Source organism: Anopheles ziemanni, chromosome 3, assembly GCF_943734765.1.
Source record: "Anopheles ziemanni chromosome 3, idAnoZiCoDA_A2_x.2, whole genome shotgun sequence".
NCBI lineage: Eukaryota > Metazoa > Arthropoda > Insecta > Diptera > Culicidae > Anopheles > Anopheles ziemanni.
In genome coordinates, this window is record NC_080706.1 from 68941975 (window position 1) to 68955356 (window position 13382).

At 45.2% G+C, this 13382-nt stretch overlaps 3 protein-coding genes across 3 annotated transcripts in view; 2 read left to right on the forward strand and 1 right to left on the reverse strand.

Annotated features, from left to right (window-relative positions):
- Positions 1-723: 723 nt before the first annotated feature.
- On the reverse strand, positions 724-2955 carry LOC131285359 (uncharacterized). Its single transcript, XM_058314213.1, has 4 exons — positions 2799-2955; positions 2310-2704; positions 985-2237; positions 724-909 (listed from the first exon to the last, which is right to left on the reverse strand). Exons 1-4 carry the CDS (start codon positions 2822-2824, stop codon positions 724-726), a joined length of 1860 nt encoding a protein of 619 aa, XP_058170196.1. The 5' UTR covers positions 2825-2955.
- Positions 2956-3538: 583 nt separating this feature from the next.
- On the forward strand, positions 3539-6971 carry LOC131285362 (protein regulator of cytokinesis 1-like). The gene is made up of 5 exons (XM_058314214.1): positions 3539-3549; positions 3624-4018; positions 4104-5443; positions 5520-5648; positions 6254-6971. The coding sequence occupies exons 1-5, from the start codon at positions 3539-3541 to the stop codon at positions 6620-6622; spliced, it is 2244 nt and encodes a 747-aa protein (XP_058170197.1). The 3' UTR covers positions 6623-6971.
- A 4226-nt stretch (positions 6972-11197) lies between these two features.
- The window catches only part of LOC131289171 (MOB kinase activator-like 2), a 97246-nt gene continuing 95061 nt past the window's right edge, over positions 11198-13382 (forward strand). The window contains exon 1 of the mRNA XM_058318380.1: positions 11198-11604. Coding sequence (XP_058174363.1) covers positions 11600-11604 — 5 coding nt within the window. The 5' untranslated portion in view covers positions 11198-11599. The remainder of the gene's footprint in view (positions 11605-13382) is intronic.

The following is a 13382-nucleotide window of genomic DNA, read 5'->3' on the forward strand; positions in this document are numbered from 1 at the left end:
AATGCACTGACATCCACATGAAATGTCGGTTTAGTAGTGCAAAAACTACAAAAATTAGCTTGTTTGTAGCAGGACAACGCCAATCCTATTTTTGCCAACAAAATCCACCATTTTCCCGAAGTGAAGGTCAATTGAAAAACAAAAATTCTTAACGGTTTCAATTATCTTTTCTGCCCATTCTAGATGGTATGATATGAAATTATTATTTTAACATCCTAGTATAAACTTAACACGCATGTTCTCTCTCTATCACTCACCTCGTCTCTCCCTCCTCTTAGTTAAATGGAATCTGCATTAACTCCGGCGCTAGGGATTTAAGATTACATGGCAGAAAAATAGAGACAATGGTTCAAAGGCAGTATTCAGAAGAGATAGAGCGAACGCGACAGAGTTTCCACAGTATGAAGGCACTAAGTTCCGTATTAAGCCAGTTCCCGTTTGCAAAATGTGTATAAAATGTTTCCATGCATTCATCTCGGCTTTCGCGGATCCCATGAATTCATGTTAACGTTAAATTATGAGTGACGGTTCCCGTTTTACGCTTTGCTTCGAGCGTACTTTGTCCACGGTAGCAGGAGAGGTGGCTGTAACTGTGCGGGCATTTGGGTTCTCTACTCCGGCATTGTTTCGGGTTCCGATCGGTGATGCTGATTTGTCTTTCAATGTTTCGGCAAGTTTTGTAGTCTGAAAAGAAATAAAACCATTAATTTTTGTCCATTTGTTTTATAGAGCGGATGGATGTGCTACCTCACGATTCTTGGGATTCTTTATCACTGATGTGCCAATTGACAATGGCAGGGTCGTGGATTCCCGAGCTGGCGAAATATTATTGTTTATGTTTGTTTGATGATCGAGCGCGCTTAGGGTTCCCTTTGGCTGGGCACCGTTCTCAGTGCTCGTCCGACTTTTCTGAGCAATAGAAAAAACGGAGGAAAACGTTAGAACACTGTGGTTTATGTACTCAGCTAGCCATGAAAAGCTTACTTTGATTACAGTTGAGGCCGATGCAAACGCTTCCTGCAACAGCTCATCGTCGCGCGTATCGTCCGCCTCGCTGTCGCTACTGGTGTCGGTTGTGTCCACGTTCTCACGTTCCAATGGATTAGCCTTGTCGCCAACCTGTTGCTCACTGTCGATTTGTTCCAGTCGCAATACATCCCGATTGACCACACGCGGTGTGCGCTTAGAGTCACCGGGCAGTGTTAACTCCTTCCGCTGCTCTTTCAGCGTGCACAGTACATCCATTGCCGGTTGGCCTAACACGGTAAACATGGTCTTTTTACGTTGCTCGTATTCGGCACACCTTATCGTCAGCTCCCTCTCTATCATCGTCAGTTGTTCTTTCACCTGGCGCAGCTGTTTCTTCTCGACGTCGTTCATGTTCGCTTTCTTCTTCGTTTTAGTCCCGGAGACTCCTCCGCTTGACTCGAGCCGCAGGTACATGCTCCACCCTTCCGACCAGTGGTAGATGAGTTGAAAGATTCGCTCGTTCTCGTTGTAGAAGGCCTCCAGTTCCTTCTGCTGCTGGACAAGCGCTACCATGGTCTGCTCGTCTTGGTTTGTTAGCTGCACCTGAACCTTGCTGCGTTTACGGTCGTCTTCGGCGATGAGACACCGGTCCCACCAGAGGTTAATGTTACACTGCATACCCCGAAATATGTACGCGATGATGCCTTCCCGGCTTAGATCAGCGCACGAGTCGGCATGCAACTGCTGATATCGACTGATGTTCACCTCTAACAGGCCTCTTTTCTTGTGGTCAGCCGTATCGAGCTGCAACTGTGAGAGTGTTTTCTCGAGTGTTGATTGTTGCAGCGATGATGAAGATGCAACCGCTTGTTCCCCTTCCGGCGACGGCGGTGGGGGTGGAGGTGATGGGTTTTCGCGCAACGATGTGGACGACTTCGTTTGCCATTGCTGCTGTAGCTTGCCCCCCAACAACCGGCACACCACACTGTACAATGCCTCCAGTTTGGCAATGGTTTGTGCAGTGGGGGGAAGATTTGCGTTGTTCAACAGGGTTTGCTGCTCCGGTTTGCGCGGTTCCCAGTTTAGTTGTTTTGCCTTCGCCCGCAAGTCTTGCTGAATCTGATCGATGCGTGCCTTTCGCAATGCTTTCTCCTGCCGCAAACTGTTAAGGTACTCGCCGAACAAGGCCATCGTTTGATTGTCAGGAAGGACGCCCGTCTCGTCCTCGATGTACAAGTGTTTGAGGTTTGGTCTGTCATTTCCTAGTTCTAAATGAGACGAAGAAACATCTATAGCCGTATGTTTGCTGAACACATGCGATATTCTTTGGCTATACTAACCATTGCAAAGTTTTGTCTGCTCTTCGACGTACTGATCGAGCTGGCGTCTGCGTTCGCTGACTTTACTTCGCAGCGCAAACACTTCCTGCTGCAGGATCATCACTCTACGATCGAGCGGCATTTGCTGGTCCAGCCAGTTTTCCCGGCGTACCTTCCCATCGAGCACGTACTGCAGATGGGTTGCCTTGGCGCGCAGCTCCTGAATCTCGTTAGTCTTCTGCGTGCAGTATTGCATTGTGAGCTGTAAAATTTCGTTCAAAAACATCCCAATGCTCTCGGGCAGCGACGTCATATAGTCCAGGTAGCAGATGTCGTCGAAAAATGTCTTCCAGACCTTCATCAGCATGTGCACCTTTTCGGTGACGATCCGAAACGATTTGGCTATCGTTTCCTGCCTGTTCCCGAGAATGTTCATCTCAATGGTTAGTAAGCACCGGAGCCGATCGAGACACAAGAATGCCAATTTAGAAGAAAAACCAATATACTTACTCTATGTTGCTCATATTTCTTGCCATGCTGCGCGTCGCAGTCTCGCAATAGTAAAAGTAAAGTCGTAAATATCTATAGGCGTCGAACCTTCTGCGTTAACGATCTCCACTGCTGCGAATCACGATCCTGTTGCAAAATGCAGCGCTAAACGCAGTACCGGTATTTGCAGAATGTGTCGAAAGAAAAACATTCTCGTGACGTTGTCAATCAACTGACGGATAAATTTTACTGGGTTCGGTACAGTCGAATTAGTTCAATATTGTTCGTTACGTTTCATGAAAACAAATTCTACAAAATCCATTATTTTTAAATTATAATTTCCATAATCTCTGAATTCAATCAGCAGCTGCAACAAATGAAAAGATTTAATTTTTTCAACAGGTCGGTCAGATGACCAAGCGGATCAGATAAGAACTCCCTGGGTTCAGCGTTCCAATTACCGGTTGGCAAGATCTGTCAACACAAGCGGCTTTGAATCTGACGGTTACAGGTACAGAATTTTAACGGCTTTTCAGTTTGACGCCCATAGCTGCTATAGGCTTGTTGTGTTGGGCATTCAGCCGCAAAACAGTTTGTATGGCAAATCTATTCAGTTTCATCAAATCGAGCATCGTTTGTGCAGGAAAACGTGTTAGAGTGGATAGTAGAATACGAAAATAGTAGGCAGTGCGTGGAGTATTGAAAGTGATCGGTAAAATATAGGGACGGATAACTTGAAGTGAAAAAGCGTGGAAAACAAAATGGATCCATCGTAAGTTCGTTGCTCTTCGGTCTTGTTTCTTCTGCACATGTAGTTCTGGTGCTTATGGTATATTTTCATTGCAGTGAACAAGTGCTCCAAACGATGGTTACCATCTGTACCGAGAGCATTCGCCGAATGCATAGTTTGTGGGATGAAATGTTCGACACCGAGATCTGCACCGACTACACCCAAAGACTACCGGATCATCTGGTAGCATTCTTTGATGAAGTGTACGAGGAAAGCTACGCCCGCAAAGAACGTATCCTAGAAAATATTAGTCAGCTGCGGCAAGAAGCAGAGGATCTTCGGCGGTTGCTAGGGGACACAACGGAATACATGGTTGCTGGCGTTGAAAATATGCCTCTTCTGAGACAGCAAATGACCCTGGACCGTAGTCTGGAGCAAATGCGGGCACAGCTACAGGAACGACACGAAATCATTGACCAGTACATATTGGAAGCGGAAACGCTTTGTGAAGGTAAGCTTTTCAGCCGTGCTACTCTTACCTGTGTGTCAAAACATTCGATCGGTTGCTGATGGAACTTATTTTCTTTTACCATTAGAGCTAGGCGAAACACCTCGTACCCTGTCCAAGAATCCGATGCCCACGCAGGAAGATTTGATCTCGTTTCGTTCCTACCTGGATCATCTCATCGCCGAAAAGATGCAGCGTCTCGACGAAATCGATTCGCTGCGGCGAGAGACAAAGAAGCTCATGGGACAATTGGAAACGATCCCGATGAACGACGAACAGGAAAAGCTTCTAAATGCGCGCAACTTTCCACCTACGTGTGAAAACATGACGCAGCTGCGCTTGCTACGTGAGGAAACCCTATCGCAGTATGACAGTCTCCGACAGCATATCGATGACACGCGCACCAAGCTCGAGCGTCTCTGGAAGTGCCTCGAGACACCGGCGGCCGTTATTAAGAAATTCCATAAACTTACGGCCTACACGCAGACCACGTTTGACAAACTGTTTGCCGAGCTCGACCGCTGCGAGACGTTACGCCGGGAAAACTTGAAGCTGTTCATTGAGCGTACCCGGCTGGAGATCGTCGAGTGGTGGGATCGGTGCATGAAATCGGAAGAGGATCGCGCCCGGTTCAGCTCGTTCCAGTCGGACGTGTACTCGGAGGACGTGCTGCGGTTGCACGAGCTGGAGCTAATCGAGATGAAGGATTTTCATCGTAAGAACGAACAACTCTTCGAAATGGTCGCACAACGCCAGGAAATGTGGGACCGGATGTTGGCGCTCGAGAACAAGTCGAACGATCCCAATCGGTACAACAATCGCGGAGGCAAGTTGCTGGAGGAGGAAAAAGAACGTCGCCGCATCAGCAATCAGCTGCCGAAGCTCGAAGCGAAGCTCCTGGAAGCATGTCAGCGGTATGAGGAAGAGAACGACGGTTGCAAGTTCATCGTTTTTGGAAAGAGTGTTGAAGAGCTGATTGCGGACCAATGGAAGCAGCGGGAGCAGAGCAAGCAGCAGATATCGAGCGCCCGCAAGCAAGCGAACGGTTTGTTGGGTTTGTCTACCGTCGGGCGAACGCCAGGGCGTGGGGAATCGACCATTAAATCAACCACTCTGATGACCGGTAGTAATCGCACTCGTCTTGGAATCGGAGGTCCAGGATCGGCACTGAAGGCAATGACTCCGGTGCACGGAGCAGCGTCAGCTTCCGCCACCAAATCGGCCACCTGGATGAAGCGAAAGCTGGTCACCCCGACCAATTCCATCCATGCGAAGCGATCGTTGTTGCGGGAGCTTAACAGTCCTGCACTGAGCACCGCCGGTAACCGGACTGGTACGAGGCTGCTCATTCCAAAGGCCGCACCGGGGAAGATACCGACCATTAAGGTGTACGACACCAAGGTTGGAGGCTCGACTGCACAGAAGCGGGTAAGTTCGCGTTGTCATGTCAGACGAGACATGTTGTCTTTCATTTAAAGAATTTACTTTTCATTTCTTTCTTCAGCGCTCACGACGCAAATCGCAAAGCTCCAAACAGCGCCGTAGTGTGTCGATGTGCAAGCCACCATCAGTGACGGTTAGTTCGGCCGATGGCACCCTGCTGCAGGAGTCTGTATGCTACGAAAAAATTGAGGTACGTGTATGAATCAACACAGTAGATTACTGCATATGCACTTTGTAAAGATCGTCCCGGAGAAATTAGTCAGATTTCTGTCTGATGTAGACCCTAGTCTGTGTATACTCTATAAGGTGATGGAAATAAATTAAACTAACACGAATAAAGCTCTGATCGTGCTCTCTCAAAACAAACCAATCCATTTAAATCCGATGTATTTTTGAATTACTTCAAAGTATTGTTAACACTGTTTGATTCAGGAGAACAAAAGAAGTAAAAGGTTACTATCAGTAAAGCAAAAAGAAATTTACGTGTACTTTAACCTACTCTATTGATAATAAGCTTAAACTGTATGATTAAAACTGTCAACAATTTAAAAAAAACCTGTTTTACTGTTTTTATCACAAAACATTTCTAGCAATCCTTTAGCTAACACTGTTTGGAATGCTACTTATTTTTTTCTTATTGCAGTAGAAATAAAGTAATGTGTACGTATGTCTCCGGTTATTAAAAGCTTCTACTACCGTTTGAGATCTCATGCTAGTTTTTCTCACCTATAGATGCGATAGCTTCGGCAGATCTTGGCAAGTCGTACTTACCTGTTCACGTTTTCTTTATGACAGAATTTTTTCGATAACAATGTGCCAAACCGCTCGTCAGTGGTGGCAGACAAACTCATCGGAGCCCGTGCGACTCGTTCTCAGCGGAACCGCTTGGAGGTGGAACTCCTGAGCAGCTTTGTCGAAGGGGAAGAAAATATGGAACCACCGGCACCAGTCGCTAGCGCAGCCCCCGGGACACCATCCGCTCATCACGCTGGCGGTGGTGCGTTCCATCACGGCATCTCTACGAATTTCTCTCACATTCCCGCTGCATCATCGACAATGCTCCGGTCGCCGGGTGTCGGATCCCATTCGACATCGATCGCCTCCAGCACACGTAACGGGCAGAGACGGTTAAAACCGGCTAAGAATTGTCCCATCATATTCTAACATTTACCATTCACGCCTGAAATGCCTGTAGCAGAGCGAGTCTTGTATTACTCCATTCTAACTTGTGGGACGAATTACCAGGAGGAAAAGGAGAAAAATCTTCACACGGGAGGAATGCACTGGATGGAGGGAGTGTGTGAGTGTGGCTGATGCAATGTTTATCTTTTCTCGAAAACTTTCGTGCCCTCGAAAAGTACGAAATGCTATTATTTTGTGCGGGACATCACGTTCCTTATACGAAGTTTTCGCGATTTGGTACCGGCAATTGTGCGGCAACGGTAGCTGAGGTCATGGTAGAGCAATATTCTAGCGCTAATATGAAATAAGCCTAGCAAACCGTTATTCAACGTGCTCCAGAGCTGCTTATGTGCTTTGAAAAGGATCACTGCGGATTGGGGGCTAAAAAAGGATGGGATTGAAGTGAAGGGATTAGGTTAGTATTTGTTTCGTTTTTTCTTTTATATGAGGATTTAATGCCGATCGAAATGGCTAACATAAGATATTCGTCTGTACAAAAATGTTGAGTAATACGTTTTAAGCGACCTATGAAAGATCGCGGTTGAAATAAGTCGTTCGTTTAAAAAAAACATGGTACAAGATAGTGGAGTGTGCTCTCTAAGCGTACGTAGTAATTGTGCTGCGGAAAACCGAAAAATGCTTATGTTCTAGATCTACTAATGTCTTTTATCCACTTACTAATGCAATGTTGCTGGTGCGCTACGAAAAACAAATGATTGATTTAGTAACTAATACAGCAGCAGAATTTATTCAATAAATGTTCAAAAACGTCTAACACAATTTTTACCTATATTCATTGTAGATGATGAAAGAAAAGATGAAGGAATAATTCTTCTTATACGCCGGTTGAATCACAACATTAAAACGGTCATTGAATCGATTGGATTAATTCGATCGAAGTTCGTGCTTAGGTTAGTAAATTCTCATTTGTACTTTCTTTTTGTGAAATCGATTGTTGACTGATGGTTGTTCTTCAACTGTTTGGCGAAAATATTTGAATTATTCGTCATTGTAAAACGAGCAAACAACACAATGCAATATATTTTCAAGCAACCGACGTCGAACTGTCAAACATACATTTCTCGGATTCAGTTTGCAAGAGGATATAAACAACATACAGTCAAACCTCTCAAAGATGCAGCTTTCATTGATGGAAAACCTTCCTTAGGTGAGTATTTTCATACCTTTCGTAGATGTCTACGTTTACTTCATGAAAGAGCCTGCAGTTGTTTCGAGTAAGTACTTAGAGGCTTTATTTAGTGCGCCACACTGTGTAGATTGATCAATAATGGCAAACAGACAAATTAATTATAAATGTTTCCAAAACGATATCCTCTAAATGTAATACCGTCCGATTCCATCCTACAGAGGTTCGACTGTACATATAAACGGCAAGAGTTCCGTATCAATCAAAGTAGTGCTGATGATATGCTGAACGGTTTTTCGCATCGCGTACACGCAAAATTTACGACCGGGCGTCCAGCAACAGCATTACCAGTAGCAGAAACGGTGGCAGTGATAGTACACGACGAGGTCGAGCCCGTAACCCCGCAGGTTTATCGTCGAACAAATTGGTCACAAATCGGAACGGCAATAAGTCGCCATCCACACAATAATTGTGGCTGGCGTGCAAAACACGGCTGGGACTGGTGAGTCCGCACAACAGGAAAAGGGTTGTTCTCGTTCTGCTGCAATGCAATTTACCTCTTTGATTCCGGGCCAACTTCCTGCCGTCAAACGGCAGCAGCAATTCAGTGCGAGTATTAGAACTTCAAAAACCAATCGATTGTTTGAGCTAAACCGAAATCGCAGCATCCATTTGCAGATAGTAAATTTATTTCCCATGGGGAAGACGATTCTCGATCGCTATCTCCTCGAAGGGCAAATGTATATTTAGGCTTTGATCTGTCCATTTGCGATAGTGAGTTTGCAGGCCAAGGTTTTGGATTCTAAAAAACAAAACAAAACAAAACAAATACTAACGATTGGGCTAGCACCAGAAGGGTTAAAGTCGATTTGTTGTGTTTTCTTTATTTTCACTTCATTGCAGAATCGTTACTACTCCGTGTACCCATCACACGGTCACTGCTTGTCCCGGAGGAGGCTGTATGCTGCTTCTATTGGTAAACGCGATTGTGGACAGATGTTATGTAAACGTGCAATAGTGAAGATTAACTATTTTGCTAGGAGCAAATTGAGGAACAAAAACAATATTCTGACAGCGAACCGTTGATTGTTAATTTAGAACCGACGGGGGAGCTGGATTTTCCCTCATGGTGGAGTGTATGGGGTGGTTTGGTCCGGTACGGTTCCAGAAAACGAACGTTTAGTAGATTTATTACTCAAGAGAAAGGGAAACAGAGTTTATATTATGAGTGTTCCGAATGCTGCAGGAGCAAATGTCAGGAACTGTACACCGTCAATTTCTGCGCCGTCGTGCCAAAAAAAAAGGAGAAATTTCGGAACGTTTCCAGTAGCCAAACGCAGAACCGTTTTACCCTAAAGGATAATCCCAGGACCCACGAATGCGGCGGCGACTATCGAGCAAACATTCTGCCGGGTCGATGACATCATGTTCGATTGCGCATTTTTATGGGCTCGTTGCTTGAATCGAACATTAGCGACCTTTGTATCGGTTACTCAACCACTTATCAGCTGATCGTATGGTTTGTGTTGGAAAGGGTCCGTAAACATGTTACAGTTACTTGTAATCAAAATGAATTTCATTTAAATTTCTCCGCAGTCGGTTGCTGGTACACCAATGTGTGGCCAATTTTGAATGCCTCGTTAAGGGGGTCAGTTTTTCCCGGTGACAGTTTTCCCACTACAGCATCTGCTGTCAGACGGTGGAAAATCAACCCGAACTGCCAACAAGGATCAACACAGAGAGAGCGAGAGAGAGAGGCCAAGTGAAGAAAAGTTTGGCAGAGGGAAAATTGCGTCGGAGAGCAAGTGATTCTCTGCCAGCCGGAAAAGGACAAACGTTTTCCATCTAGCAAGGGCCATCGATCGATCGGTCGGGTGGGTGAGAAGGAGAACCAAATAGTTGCCCAAATATCTGTTTTCCTCGTATGTTCCTCGCTCTGAGTACGCTCGTTTGTGCGGAGGAAATCCAATTCTTTCTTTTTTCATTCTTTCTACTTTATCTCCTCGGCGAACGGCTCGGCGAGAGTGTGAAAATTTTGTTGTGTTGTGTAAGTTCACTGTTGTCCGTGCGGATATGCTAAAGTGTAACAAAATTCGCCCTTCGTCTCTGTACGATAGAAATTTTACGGTTTAACAAGTTTGTGGCATGTGTTTCCGTTTTCCTTTCGCTCTTTTGCTACTGTTTCACGCACTATTGGTTCGGGAAATAATCCAAGGAAACTTGTAATGTGGTGCACATAAAGCACATCCATTCGATATGCTATTTTGTCTGCACTCTCTTTTGCTATCCATCATTGGGAGTGAGTTGACAAATTTTCCACCGAAAGGATGGCATCTACATTTTTTTTTAAATTTTTGCCTATTTTGTTTTTAATGATTGCTGAATCACTTGAATGAATCCCTGTTGGAAAGTGTTTTGTCTGTATACACATCTGATGGATTATTTGCAGATAGAGTTAGGTTTTCCCAGCATCTTGTTTCAAAGCAGTTCTTTAGATGCCGTTGAAGGGAGCAAAATTAATTTTCCCTTTTTCCTATACGCTATACGTGACCTAGAATATAGATTTTCTTCCACCGTGTAACAACCGAGTGCGCATACAAGGGTTGAGTCTGTTCGTTTTTGTTTGTCATTGGGCAAGGAAAACAAATCAATCCACCGTACAGCACACGGCCATCGTTTCCTTCGGTGTGTGGCTCTCGTATCTTACGTTAACTTTATTTCATAATTTTTATTTTTACACCCACAGAAACACTGGCATGCTCTGTGTGACCGGGACGGAACGGAAAGATTGTCGTCTGTTTTGACCGCCAGCCGCCGCGATACGAACCCGCGCGTGGTGTGAGAAGTGACCGACCAGTGTGTCAGCAGCCACCGTGTTCGTGTGTGTCTGTGTGTGTGTGTGCGTCCGAAATAAATCCTTTTTTCGCGTGAAAAGTGTCACAAAGTCGCACCAGCTGATTTTCCGCGTGTGTGGAAAACGAAATCGAGGGAAAGAAAAATCAGTTCTCCACCATCATCGCTACCGTGGGTGAAGTCGGTTAGTAGGTAGGAGAAGGAAAAACGTGTCCTCCCTGCTGTCCGCATCAATGATTTGCGTTACATAAATGGTGAAGAGCACATACACATACCTGCACACATACACCCACACACACAGGAAGTGAGAATATCCTCTTGGCGAGCAACAGCTGTTGCGATGAAGTGAGCCGTATTTAAAGTGAGCAGGTGACCCTTGTCGAAAGTGGTTCGTTTTGTCCTGTGTTCCGCTTAGTGCCCCATAGTGCTGGTATTGTGCTTTGTGTTGGAAATCGTGTCCAGGTCCTTTGGAATGTATCGATCGTACTAGTGAGAGTATTGAGAAAAGCAGCAGAGGAAAACCAAACAACATAAATCTTCCACTACCCAAAGGATTACCTATCCAGCGTCGAGCACTAGATTCATAAAGGTGTCACCAGTGAATTGCGAAGAAACAGCAGAGCGCGACTATTAAAGGACCGGTAACGGAAGGACAGCAGAAAGGATAGTTCGGGCTTCCTTTTATCGCACGCGGCTATACGTCTTTGAGCTGCGAAGAGGTCACATCAACGGTAGTGAACAAGTGAAGAAAATTACACCGTCGGACATCCGGACGTCCCGGAAACTGTTTGAGTTGTAAGTCAGCTAGAACTTGTCCGCTGATCCTCGGTCGGTATTTACCCCGAGGCGCATATTCTTCATCGCCGTCGCCATCGTCGTCGTAACCGCCGCCCGCAGCCGGTAAAGCCGTCAAACTGGAGCGACTCCCAGAATATCTGCGCGACACGGTAGACTGGTTTATGGGGTAAGTTTACTTACACGTTTAAGTATTTGAACTATTTTTAATAAGCTGATATTTTTAATTGCGAGAGAAAACGAGTCGTATCAGAGATCGATTGCTTTCCTCAGCAGACACATTCCATTAGAATAAATAAGAAAGTTGGCATAGCACTGCTCCTTAGAACACCTTTTCTCATGATGATTAAAAAAAAATGGCGTCAAAACGGTCATGTTTCCCACTAGCCAAAGGTATACCTGTTCTTACAACCTTCCAACTCTGCAGTGCCAACTCTGATGCTATTTTTACTCCGTACTTGACCTCTGCGGCAAGCGTGTTTTCCCCCCGGGGGGCATGGAAACATGAACGACATAGAAGTGCACCTTTGGAGAGCCATCTTTCCTTTCGCTGTAACCATCAATACCGCTCCCGGAGACCTTTTCATGCGACCACAAGAAGGATCCCACTTGACAACATTAGGAAACTGGGAGATTTTCCACGAAGCAGAAAAGAATCTAAACGCTTCTTTTTTTTACTGACCTCGGGAGGCAAAAACTGCTAAACGTGGAGGCGGAAAGGACATGTCGGCGTTTTGTTCCACCCGCTCGCTCTCGACGTGCAAATGTGTATTGATTTTCACTTCAATCTATTTTGAGCGATGGTATGATCTCATAAAAATGTAACGAATGTACTTTAAATACGTATGTTTTTATGTTAGTGTTGAAAACTTTCTAAAATCTTTGAAAAAAAAACCCTTTTTATGGTGTTTGTTTGGCAGCAATCAAAGCAAAAACATGCACATTTCCGCCATTCAATCACCGAGACCTCGGTAGGCAACTTGCATGAGCTAACAAAAAATAATCCGTTCCCTGCTGGGATGGGGTTGGGGGTGGCGGGACGGAACTGTTTGCGGTACGAAACGGAACTGGATTCGACTGTGTTACAGTTTGCAGTGTTACGCCGATGTGTGGCCACCTTGCCCAACGTATGTGCGCTCCAAATATGGTAATGTTGCGGGGGGGAACTGCTGGCCAACCTTTTTCCGCAGGCTGATATCGTACCGATTGTGTGTGGTTTCTTATTCGATGAGGCAAAAACAGCAAGAAGTAAATATTGAAGAGTAACAAAAAAAAAAGCGAACCTTAAGAAAATTAACAACTCCATAGCAACGTTTTCGCACGAACGGGTAGGTGCGTGTGTGGTTGTGGTGGAAATCAAAAAGAAAATTGGACTTCTTTTCCGGCACCCCTTCCGTCGGACACGGCGACTTGTGCTGGTGTGTGTGGGTAATAGTTTGCACCTCCTTCCCGACGTTACTCCGCATTGGTCAGCCTTCCGGGCGTGGGGTTGGATTGAAAGTCATCGGTATGAAGGTGAAAAAGCCCGTACTGGAAAAACTATTCCCCAACGACGCGCAGCCCATGGCATGGTATGTCGAACGCAGACCAAATTGGATTTTCTACCAATTTTCCTACGAACAGAGGTAGAAAAGTTACCTAAAACGGTTGAAGTATTGTGTAAACTATGTGAGTTTAAGATGCTCCTAAAAAAATCGACTTTTTTATTGGAACACTTGCATAAGAGTTGTGTTGAATTTGTGTCATTTTATGATAACACATCATATGCATTTTCTTCCTTGTTCATATGAAAGATATGGTAAATCATATCGGAGTTTAGACATGAGCTATGGAAAGACAATCTTTTTACGTTTCGTTGAAGGCAAAATAGATGGATCACTCAAATCGATAAAACGGCTGCGTCCTTATCTTACGCCCCGACTCCCACTTCCGCCAATTGGGTAAATG

Bases quoted from the DNA above. Each gene is read 5' to 3' on its own strand.
- LOC131285359 (XM_058314213.1), bottom strand. From the start codon at position 2,824: ATGGCAAGAAATATGAGCAACATAGA. The intron at 2,705-2,798 runs GTAAGTATATTG...TCTCGGGAACAG, and splicing joins AGAAATATGAGCAACATAGA to GCAGGAAACGATAGCCAAAT. The intron at 2,238-2,309 runs GTTAGTATAGCC...CGTCTCATTTAG, and splicing joins GCAGACAAAACTTTGCAATG to AACTAGGAAATGACAGACCA.
- LOC131285362 (XM_058314214.1), top strand. The intron at 5,444-5,519 runs GTAAGTTCGCGT...TTCTTTCTTCAG, and splicing joins GCTCGACTGCACAGAAGCGG to CGCTCACGACGCAAATCGCA. The intron at 5,649-6,253 runs GTACGTGTATGA...TCTTTATGACAG, and splicing joins TATGCTACGAAAAAATTGAG to AATTTTTTCGATAACAATGT.